Source organism: Pteropus vampyrus, unplaced genomic scaffold, assembly GCF_000151845.1.
Source record: "Pteropus vampyrus isolate Shadow unplaced genomic scaffold, Pvam_2.0 Scaffold120, whole genome shotgun sequence".
NCBI lineage: Eukaryota > Metazoa > Chordata > Mammalia > Chiroptera > Pteropodidae > Pteropus > Pteropus vampyrus.
Genome location: NW_011888901.1, coordinates 4,837,818 through 4,850,044, shown reverse-complemented (window position 1 = coordinate 4,850,044; position 12,227 = coordinate 4,837,818). Strand labels below are relative to the sequence as shown.

The 12,227-nt window shown below is 39.0% G+C and overlaps 1 protein-coding gene and 1 pseudogene across 3 annotated transcripts in view; both read right to left on the bottom strand.

Annotated features, from left to right (window-relative positions):
• Window positions 1-12,227, bottom strand: part of RALB (RAS like proto-oncogene B) — a 45,515-nt gene that overhangs the window by 17,719 nt on the left and 15,569 nt on the right. For all 3 annotated transcript variants that reach the window (XM_011366107.2, XM_023534118.1, XM_011366106.2), the window contains one exon: window positions 1,411-1,583. In XM_011366107.2, the coding sequence (XP_011364409.1) occupies window positions 1,411-1,524 (114 nt within the window). In that variant the 5' untranslated portion in view covers window positions 1,525-1,583. The remainder of the gene's footprint in view (window positions 1-1,410; window positions 1,584-12,227) is intronic.
• LOC111743752 lies at window positions 3,780-3,898 on the bottom strand (annotated as a pseudogene).

The window sequence follows — 12,227 nt, the reverse complement described above, 5'->3', positions numbered from 1 at the left end:
CAAATACCGCTTACGTTACAAAATCCAGCCAAATAACATATTTTTATTAATTAATTGCCTGGCATACCTCCAGAACACCATCCTACTTTTTGTTTGTTTGCTGTATATTCTTTGATTATCTTGTCATATGCCAGTGATTTTGAAATATTTCCTACAAAGAATAAAAAAAATTTAGTCTTTCCTCTAGCCTCGTTGATCCAAATTTTTATTTTATTGATAGTTTAGAAAGGTTTTTTCAGCTTCACAACTACTTGACATTACTAGAAATGAAAGTTGTAGGACTACTGTCAAGTTTAGGGTACCTCTCTTGAGCTTCCCTGTAAGATCTGGAAGCCTTTCCAGACTAGTCTGTAGATTCCTATGTTTCAACCCTTGTTTCTCCTCCACTGCCCACACATTCAGTGCCAGGTGCCATAGGACAAGTTCATACCAAGATACACCCTAGCGCTGCAGCTCATATCACAGTGCCAGGTGAGTCAGCACAGTGGGCTGTAGGAATATTTCTGGAAGCTATTCCTGCACTAGGACGGCTAGTAATAACAACCGCAGCCCAAAAGTGACTTCAAACCACATAAATACATACCACTAACCTCCAGCTAAACATATCCTTAATTCGACTTCCCTCAGCTAGATTCTAAAAGTGCCATGGCCACTCCGACACCATCCAAAATAAGAGGAAGCTGGACAGATGGAAAGTCTAATGAAAAGGGAGAATGATCTTAACCAATTATTGTTCCGATAGCTTTGTTTCACAAATTTTGTAAAGCACATGACCATGTAAAATGTGATGCAAGTGAGAGGCCCTGCCGTTTAAGCTCTAATCTGAATACCCTGCTTGTAGTACCCGCAATGGTCATCAAGAAGAGACATTCGTTGCCACAGGAATCCAATACCGTCACACTGGACTCAGCACTAGTTACAGTATCCATGTTAAGTGATGGACATTTCGGGCAAAGATGGTGCAAGCCCTCCCTTGCTGCAAGGCAGAACCTGAAGTCTACCACTTGAGAAAGGATGAAATCTTATGACGATTTACCTCTCCCTTTCAACAGCTCCCAAAATAGACCCTCGCAAAGCTATGTATCAGACCCATTCTTTAGAAATATCTGTGCAAAGGTCCCTCCTCCCTCTCTTGTGCCTGTCAAAAAGACAGCTCAAAGTATAACAATGGAAATAATGCAAGCAGGGGCCCCTCACATTCCTGCCAGAGTTGAAATTACTTACCAAAAATCAGCAATCCTGATCTCACGCTGGTGAGATCCCTGATAAAGCTACTCGGAAACCTCCTTAACATGAATTTGCCCCACGATCTTCTATGTGCAAGAAGGAGTGGGCACGTGAACACCGCTGAAGGAGGGACACTGCTACAGCAGACTCGGGACGAAGGCGCCTGTGCCTGGCGTGTCTTACCTCATCATACATGAATTGAAGTGTCAAGGCCGACTTGCCAACCCCTCCACTGCCAACCATGATCACTTTATGAAGGGCCAAGGAGCTCTGGCTTTTACTCTTGTTTGCAGCCATCCTGCTGGTTTTCTGTGGTTGCGACACACGGACTGGGTTGCGAATACCCAGTTGAAGAGCTGCCAGTGAGAAAGACAAAAACTTAAGACATTTGATTTCTACCCAACTGAAATCAAATGAAATCCTTATGCTCCAGAAAAGCCTAACCCAGACATTCCAACGGAGAGTAGTAACTCCTCTAGGCTCTGGGCAGAGATAAAGCCCACCAGCAACTCTGGAAGTCATTTACCACAGCAGAACCGGAGCAAAGGCAAGCCAAGAGAGAAGAAATAGGCATGGGCACCCAACACTGGTATCATGGGGACGGTGGGGAAACGACCAGCCACTAAAGACGAATACATCCTCAACACTGCTTCACTGAGGTAAGGTGACCAAAGAGCTCGAGCCCAGATTCCTACCCCTGCCCAGAGTCAACTGGGGCCACACAGAACACCAGGACTCCCTCTGTACTCTCAGTCCACCCCTCCTTCACCCAGTGCCACTCCCTCCCAACACATATCCACTCACACAGCCCTCCATGGGGACTAGGGGGTGATCTGAAAAGGGATAAGTGCTTGGATTTTTTATAACGAGCAACCCCGCTTCATGACACACGATAGAGGTAAAAGGAAAACTAAATAATTTACTTCAAGTACATGTAAAATGATGAACTGAGTTCAACTTTTCCAAAATAACAATCTTATTAGTCAAAATCCATTTAACCTCATCAGAGTGAGATAAAATGAGTAGAGCACCCCTGGAATTATGGGAAGATAAGGTATTCTGAATAAGTAAATTTAACAGATACTACCTGGAACTTATTCTAATCCAAATGCCAATTTTTATTTTAAATAATTTGAATGGAAAAAGCTCCCTATTTCACATATAGCACAGAGGAAGGAAAAAGAACATGGGCCTGACTCTGGCTCAGTCATTTGTGAGCTGTGTGACCTAGAACTAGTTATTCAGTTTCTCCAAGCCAGTTTTCTCATCTGCAAAAACTAGTAAACTACCACATACCCTGCAGGATTTTTCTGAGCATTAAAATGAGATAACACATGTGAAAGACGTAAGCACAGTAACTAGTACACAGTAGGAACTTAATAACGGTTGGTTTCCTTCATGTCTAATTTTAAGAGGATTTTTTTTTTCTAATTACAACACGATGAGCTCCTATTTCCATTACTTCTGACAGAGTAACTTGAAAATACCTCCACTAGAAAAATAAATACACACAACACACACACAAACAGACATCACTGGGTAACATAAAACATCTTTTTAAATCAGTGGTTCCCATCCTTGACTGCACAATGGGATCACCTGGGACCTCTGGATCCCACCCCAGAGCTTCAAAGGAGATCGATCTGAGATGCAGCCTGGGCATAGGGATATCTAAAAGCTTCCCAGGTGGGTAAAGTAGACCTGTAAGGTGGAGAACTTCTCTTAAATGCACAGCCAAGCCCAAAAGAAAAGTAAGAAATCCCTGTGTTGGGGAGGAAAAAAAAATCCAAGCAGTAAGGGCTGACATTTCTGCAGTCCTGGATGGCTGCTATTCTTGGTAATTTAGAATTTAATAAACACACAAGACTAGCCTAGCATAACAGCCCTTTGCCAGGTGGGAGTTAGAACTGAGACCCCCTCTTAATTCAGACTTGAGAAGCCAAGGCCCTTGAAGGAGCACATTTTCAGGTAAAAAAGGAACTAGAGAAACAGCTCCCACCAACAGGGGAAGATGACAAGGAAGCTGGTCTGCCAGAGTCCTGGCCTTCTTTAAGTGTACTCTGAAAATCTGTAACCAAAGCATTCCTCCAAAGTCGAGAAATTAACATAAAAAGTAATCCCCGGCTGGGCTGGGCTGGGCTTTTAAGTGTACTCTGAAAATCTGTAACCAAAGCATTCCTCCAAAGTCGAGAAATTAACATAAAAAGTAATCCCCGGCTGGGCTGGGCTGGGCTGGGCTGGGCTGCTCACAGTGTGGGAATGAGAGGCAGGCTGCTGCTAAACAACCTCTCTGAAGGGACAACATGCAGTTAAGACAGTTTAGGATTCTCACAGCTAAAGCCTACAAACAGGAGCCCAGTGTTCCAACCTATGGCACGCACGAGTCAGCATACATAACAAGCAGGACTTTTCAGACAGCTCTTATGAAAAGTATTAGCTGATCTTATTTATTTATTTGTTTGTTTGTTTGTTTTAGGCAAGGCAACCCTTGGTTGACCTCACAGATTGCAAGGACCTTGTCAGCTTACAATCCTTTATTTTTTTATTTTTTACACCTACAGCACCTGGCCTTCCTAGGTGGTCTCCCATCCAAGTACTAACCAGGCCCGACCCCACTTAGCTTCCGACATCAGACGGGATCGGGCTTGTTCAGGGTGGCATGGCCGTAGACATCTGATCATTTTTAACAAAAATAAATATGTGAGAAAAATTAATTATCGAATGACCAGGAGTTGAACCAGAAGCACCCTGAAATATCTAAAATATTTTGTAAAGTATTTAAAATGAAAAGTAATAAAAAATGTAGGGAAAGGAAAACAAACCCATCTTAGTTCATTGGCAGAGGCTCTAAAAATTAGACTTGCAAAAGACAGATTAAAGAGAAGGGAAAAGAGAAAAACAGAAGTTTATTACGCACAGGAGAACGCAGTGATGAGTTATCAAAGGGGGTGGCTAGAACCTGGGCTTACACAGCATCTTAACAAAAGAACAACAAATTTCGTGGAGAAATGACAAGGCAGAGGAAAGTGACTTTGCACCTCTAATGGTGACAAATTGTGGAATGGTAAATATATGGGGGAAACTAATGGAAAGGAAGGGCTAGTGAGTCACGTTTGTCAGGTAGATTCCTCCGGTGCCTACTCTGCGCACATCAGAGTCTAGAGTTGTCTCCGGTGAGTAAGAGGTTATTATGCTGAGCGAAATAAGTCAGACAGAGAAAGATAAATACCACATGATGTCACTTATATGCGGAATCTAAGAAACAAAAAGAACAAACTAATGGTAAACAGACTCACAAATATAGAGGACAATCTGGTTATAGCCAGAGGGAAGGGGAGTTGGGGGGCTGGGAGAAAGAAGTGAAGGGTTAAAGAAGTACAAATTAGTAGTTGGTCACGGGGATGGGGAGCATGAGGGAATGCAGTCAGCGTTAATATGATGGCTAGGTGGAGAGCCAGGTGGGTGACAGAGTAATCGGAGTGATTGTTTCATAATCTATATAAATGTCTAACCAATGTACTGTATACTTGAAACTAATAATAAAATAAAATGCTAAAAAAAAGAAAAAGAATCATCCTGCCCGTCCTGGTAGAGAGGGGACGGCAGAGAGTTTTCATCTACTACCTTCTCAATTGCCTTCAGGTCAAAATAATCCTTACATCAAAGTGGCAGACTTTGGGGTGGCATATACTGAACCTCTTCAATTGCCAGTAGAAAATTTACAAAATACACAAAACTATCTTTTAAAAAAATCACCTATAATCCTGCGACCGACAGACATTCACTATTAATAGTGTATTTCCTGCCAATATTTTAATCTACATATTCCTATATTTAAAAGCTATTCAAGATCATGTTTATGTAGTCCTACATGTTATTTTTCAAGTATTATATCTATCCATCTTATTAAACAGAGCAGACTGAACACAATTAAACCTCTTCTTGATGATTTAAGGATCAACATCACCTTGAAAATCAGTTATGTGATAGGCCTTGGGCTTCTTGGCAAGCATGTCTGCCCGCTCTTTCCCCTTTCATTGGACCATCAGTTTACTTGCCTATACCATGCCTTCTTCCTGCTCTCCTTTTTCTAATTATGTGCGTTTTAATAAGTGTTCTAAGCAATTAACTAGATAATTAAGCACATGTGAATTGTGACTAAACTAGAATAAATGCGATAAGGAGCAGCCCTCCCTAAAAGGCTTCAGTTTAGGAAGGTGAAACTGCTTTTGGCCTAATTTCTGGTTCCAGAGAGCTGAGTTGGTGAATGAGGTTGGAATCTTCAGGCCATCAAGCTCTCATTCAATTTCTCTGAAGCAACCTTGCTTCTAAGAATTATTATAGTTGCATGAAAATGGAGAAATAGTTTTCCAGGTTCGGAGGGTGCACTTTCAAACACATGTAATTCTGAGCTGTTATTTTCAAAAAACGAAGTCAATTTTTCTAGAAGAAACCATAATAAACAAACTGTAGACAATTCAACAAATTCAGATACTTGCCAAAACGTCTGTGCTGAAAGCTTGAAAACTGAAATAACCATAGTGGATCTTTCCAATCCACAGAACTGCTTCAGTCAACTTGACATGATGAGGACAAAGACAGGAGAAAGGCAGAAGTGCCAGCCAAGTGCCTGTCACTGAACCAATCCTGGAAACTGTAAAGGCCACACTCCAGATTCCTATTATTGGAGATAATAATAAACGCCTATTTGTTTAAACCACTGTTAGTCTATTGTTGTTGTTGTTGTTGTTTTCACTTGTACTGAAAGCAGTCCAGAAACTGTCTTTGCACTCAAGAAACTCAAAGTCTAGTGGTTCAGACAGATTAGTAAATGATTACAGTACAGGATAATCCTACGGCAGAATTATGCAAGGGGTACGTAAGGAACACAGAGGAAAGACATCTAAATCAGACTGAGAGGTCAGGGGAATTTTAAAGGAGCAACGTAAGAGCTGAGATTTGAAAGAGTTGACTAGATAGAGAGGAGGAGAAATACCAGGAAGAAAAAAAATCAATAAGGCTTAGGAAATTCATGTTGATGATTTAATGTTTATAATACATATGCCTAGCCGATAAATGTGTTCTTAAAAATAGTACAAGTATCTTTCCCCCCAACATTTTACTATGAAGTTTCAAACTTTCAGAAAAGTTGAAGGAACTGCAGAGTAGATCCATACGCCCACCACCTCGATTCTACAATTCACATTTTGATCCATTTGCTTTATCGCATACCCAGTCATCTGGCATCCATCTACCTACCCATCAATCCCTTTTAATCTCTGATGCATTTCCATGGAAGCTGAAGACATCAGTATACTCCATCCCTACCTTCAGTGTAGACATCCATTTTTTCCCCAAAGCAATTATGCTTCCCCCACTGCCTGCGCTAACAATTTCAGAACTATCTCTAAGGGGCTTGCAAATCTCCTAATCTCTTTAATCAACTATTTGGGGCCATAGCCAATATATGAAAACCAAAACACAGATCTTCCAAAAGGGAAATGTGGGCTCCTAATACCAAGTCCTGGTATGGCTCTCACCTTACAGTCGGAAGTTTCTCTAGGGGACTAGAGAAACATACAATAGACAACGTTTAATATGCCTCTACCTAACAGCAGGAAAGCTATGTAGTTTGATTCATTTTCCTTCAAAAAACATTTAAGCGCTACTTTGTGCCAAGTTGTGGGTCTCTGCCCTTAGAAAACTCTGTCTCCTAAGGAAAAACATATAAATAAAGAATTTTAATATAATCCCTCAAAATGCAGTGATAAAGATGGAACAGGGTATAATGGCGTTCTGAGGAAAGTAAATCAGGAAAGGCTTCAAAATTGAGTAAGAGTCCACTCAGCAGATGGGGGTGAGAGAGGGGAGCTTTACATGCACGACAGAGAGCACATGCAAAGCAACGAAGGCATGAAATATCATAGTGGGTCCAGGCATCGCATAAACCAAAGCATAACACTAGGTATGGTGGTGAAGTGACTGGGTAATGAGGCTCAAAAGACATGTTTATCTACAAAATGGCCTAAAATGTCATCTTAAGAAACGTATCCTAAAGAAAATGGGGAGCCATTGCTGGGTGGGTCCTCCAGCCCAACTTAGCTTGTTAGGCATTGGATCAATAAGAATAAACATATATCCTCCCTGCACAGAAAAACAAGACACTCCAGATTTAAAAAGCTTCATTTAGATGGCTTGGCAAGGAGGCAAGAGAGTTGGGAAATGCCTCTGTTTATGTAATGTCTATACATTAATACTATATAATGCTCTGTACCATTTAGCAATAATTAAAATACCAGAACACATATTCACCTGAGAAGTAAAATTCTGAAAGCAAATCGCAGTCTATAAACCATGCAAAATGACTGTTAGGAGGAAGGGAGTGGTTTCTAACAAACCTTAGTCTCAGGCCAACAGTCATTAGTCTTTTGTTAAACTTAAGCTGGGAGAAAATGAGTTAATAGGTTAAGAGTCCAAATCTGAATCATAGGGTTGTTATGACAGTCAAATAAGAATTTAAAAATATAGAGGAAAATTTACTCCTCCCGTCCCCCTCATAAAATTCAAGTGTCCTAGGTGATAAACACCATACAGATACAAAGAACTGCATTTAGCACTTTTTCTCCAGATAGTATAACTTGAAGGTAATCTGGTCATAGGCATAATATTGGAGTCTCCCAAAACAGTATCCATGTTTTTAGTCCTCTAAGTAACAGTCAAAATGGAAGACAATCCTAAATCTGAGACAACCGAAGCACCAAAACAATTAAGGACAGTAATGAAAACAGACCACTGAAAACTTAGGAATTCATGAATCCACACCTATAATAAATTTTAAATAAACAAGGGAGAAGGGAGAGCTCTTGCTTACAATAGAACACCAAAGGCAGACTGATAAATGTAGAGGGTGCTACTCAGCTGGAAAATCAACATTTTGTAACTTTCCATGGTAATGATTGGTTCAGGCAAGAATCATTAATAGATGCTAAATCTAAAGGGAAGATTTAGATGAAGAACAGGATATCTGGTCTTAAAGTTTCTCCATAGATTACTTATGAATCAGACTCTGCATTTTTAACAAGCATCTAAGTGTACTGACACTATTCTAAGTGTCAAGGCAAAGCTCAATTATTTATACCACTTCCTCTTACAATCCAGATTAGGAACAATCCAATCTAAAATAGGGTTATGAAGGACCCTCCCCTCAAAAACAGCACTCTCAAATATGAAGTAATACAGGAAACAAATGTATCACAGAGATTGTAAATGCTGAATAATGAAAAAGTAAAATGCAGTGGCACTATCTATTCTGGAGACATCATTTCCATTGTACTGAAAATCAATACAAAGTCTTATTCTTAACATCTAACACCAAATTATTTAGTTGTGACAAAATAAACAAATTGAAGGACTGTATAAACTAGCGTGCCAGTGTGTATAAGACTGAGTTGGCAGTACCTTTCTTCCAGCACCGAATCCCCACATCACTGTCATTTTAGTGACACAACACAAACTTGTAGTTATCTCTAAGCAGTGTCACATGTACTCTTTGGGCAGAGAGGTAATGTCATCCATGTGTCTCCGGGCCAACAATTCCAACCCACAGTGTATTTGAGACCTTGAAATGCCCGGAGAATGAATAAAGGAACGAATGGATGATGAAAAGGGAGTTTCTAAGAAATAAAAATGAGGTCAGATTTTAAACAATTTTCCATAACACATCTATGCCACATTTGTCATCAATGTTCCAGTAAGGAAATGCTGTCTCTTGAATGTTCTATTATAAACATTGATTCTAGAAGGTAAGCCATTAAAGGAGAACCCCCTCCTCCAAAGGTTCTTTTTTAAAAAAAAATAACAATAAATGACATTACAAAAATAATAATAATTTAAACACACACACGTATATGCTCAGGAGCCAATTCAAAGAGATCGGTCAAAGATGAACAATTAAAGATCAATAAAGAAAATAACGGCAATAGGTTGAAATACATCAAATTTGTCCATGATGATACTAAAAAGGCACCTTATTGGTCATTTTTGGAAGACTAGTGAAACAACTCATTATTGAAAAACCTGGTAAATAAATGGAAAGATTAAAAATGTATCTTACTTCTCCTATACAAATTATACCATGGGGTAACCAAATAATAGATGAAGCAAAGTTTCTCTTTAAAAAATGTTCTAACAAATCAAAGAATGATAACGTTTGAGCTATCATCATTTTGCAATTCCTTATGAATTAAGAATTCTAGGCACTGAGCATCAAGGGCTGCGAACATTACAAAAACAGACATTATCAGCATCTTGAAAAAGACACATAACCATCAATGATGTAGTCTTACCAAAAAAAAAAAAAAAAGCTCCTAGATCTAACTCTTGAGGTACAGGAGACAGAAGAATACGCTACACATCAGCACAGAGGCACGTTGACAATACATATACTGGAGGAAGCTCTATGCATAAGCCACCCAGTTTCTTCAACAAATAAACTGTACGAAAAAAGAGAGATGGAGAGGGAACCTATAAATTATGAGCCCTGAGAGACATATCAACTGATTGAAACATATGGACCTTATTTGGATCCTCATTTGAACAAACGAACACCTAAGAAAATGGGAGAAATCTGAATATTGGCTGGACTTGATAACATTAAGGAATTGTTGTCTATGAAAATTTCAAGCGACTTCATTCAACCTCATTACAAATGACGTTAAATAATATATGGGATTTACTTCAAAGTTATCAAGGGGGATGAGAGTGAGCAGAAATAAAGATGAAATAAGATTAGCCATAAATTAATAATTGTTGAAGCTGATGGATGGGTACAAAGTAGTTCATTACACTATCTTCTGTACTTTTGTATATGTTTTAAAATTTCCACACTAAAAAGTTTTTAAAATAATGAAGACGAAATACAGGTGCTGGAGCCCCACTCTCCTGGAGATTTCAATTTAGGAACAGGGAGACCCGGCACCCAGGTGCTTAGGCTGTCCAGATGATTGCAATTCATACCTAGATTGAAAACCATTCTACTAAACTTTAAGCTCTTTGAGAACAGATTCTATAGTTTCTTAACTGCTGTTTCACCCATTACCTATCACAGAAAACACACCATTTTCTCACCTTAATTCTGTAAGAAGTAGAATACTCACCTGGACAGAACCATGATCTAACTTCAAATAGAATTCTTATTTTCTAATAACTAAGAGTTAACTGTCTCGCAGTTAACACTATGCCACCACCTTTGTTTTTACAAGGGCCATGGGACATTCTATGCTAAAAAAAAAAAAAACTGATTCACTTTTCACGATTTGATTCAAAATTATTTTTGTGAGTCTTCCAGTATCTAGATAGAGATGACGAAGTATCATCACTCAGCTCTCTGATGTCATCCCTACAGACAGCCTCTTTATTTTTCATTCAGCCCATCAACTGAATGCTTTCCTCTTCCAATCTCTCCTAACTAGAGAATCTTATTTATCATACAGTCTTCTATTCATCTTCTTCAAATTCAAGTACAATCATTTCTATATATTCACTCTACAGTTTTACAGTCTTCAGAAATAGGGGAAGCCTGAGTAAATGAGAAATACATTTTTAAAAAATGTGTGTTCTGCTAACGTGTAGAATTTCACCACAGACAGGACAAAATAATGAAGATTTAAAATGATATGCTCACTTCAAATAATGAAACAAATTTAAAGAAATAAATGATTTTGATTTGAAAATGCATTCCTGGATTTTCACAATTTAGAACACAATAAACTCTAGAAATCAGTTTTTTCTAGAAATGAGTTTTTAAATACTTTATCAATTCCATCAATACTTAAATTTTAATTTTTACCAAATTGGGTTCATAATTGTTAGTACATTTGTAGCAACTTTTTGTAACCCTAATTTAAACCACCAATAAAAAACAAATGAATAAGCCATGTTACATCATAAGTTCCAACTGAAATGCTTATTTATGATGGATACACTCAAAACAAAAGACTTACTACTTCAATTTCTTGAGGATGGTCCAGTTACCAACCTTTACATTAAAAAAAAAGTATAAATTGCTCCATCTTCTCTTAACAAAACCTAGAAACTCAATTCAGGACAATTTTTTTTAAAGATTTGCTTAAATACTCCAAATCTTCCATTTTATGTGGCAGGAGAAATACCTATGGCAAAATTCCATATCTCCAGATTTACTATTGTCGAACCGCCCTTCTGTTGCCTCTGCAAAAGATGGGTGTATGATTTCATATACCACTTCATTTTTGCCATAAATTACTAAAGCTCTTCGGAACTCCTCCCATCTTACCTCTAAAATAAGAAAAGCAGAGGACTATTTAAAGCAATAGCACATTAAGAACAGTAACAGGCCCTTTTGGCAAAGTACGTCTGGTAAAAGTGAGTTTAAAAAAAAGATTTCACTAAATAACACAATTTTTTAAAACTACGCAATTTAAGGCACTGTCTTGCCTAGTATTCCCTTTCTAGAAACTGCTCCCCTCTGCCATCCTTATGGTTATTACAGCAGAGAGGAGGGGGTGAGGGAGGTAGGGCGTGCCAGGTTACTATGGAGAAACTGGTCCCAAGGAGGGCACTGGACTCAAGCCAGAGTATGGGCACGAGGCTGAGCAGGCTGGGTCCCCGGTGGCTACCGCTGGGAGAGAGCCCCCAGGCAGAAAAGAGTACAGAACTCTTCTGGCTCCTTAGACAGCGTCCCTCCCACCCCTTCAGAAAGCAAGGGTAGCTCTCAGTTCCAGCTGATTGCTGGGACTTAGGGATGTCAGACTTCTGATTTTTAAAGAAATGCCATAAATTTGGATTTTTTTGTGAAATCTCTCCTTCTTAAATGTTAATAACTAAATCAATTTTTAAAAGCATTGTGAGCAAACAAAGCATGTCTACAGGCTACTCATTTTTACAAATTGGCAGCTATGCTTTTTGCCAAGTAGTAAAAACTGATCTACAGTACGAGAGAGCCAGCACACAGAGAGAAACAC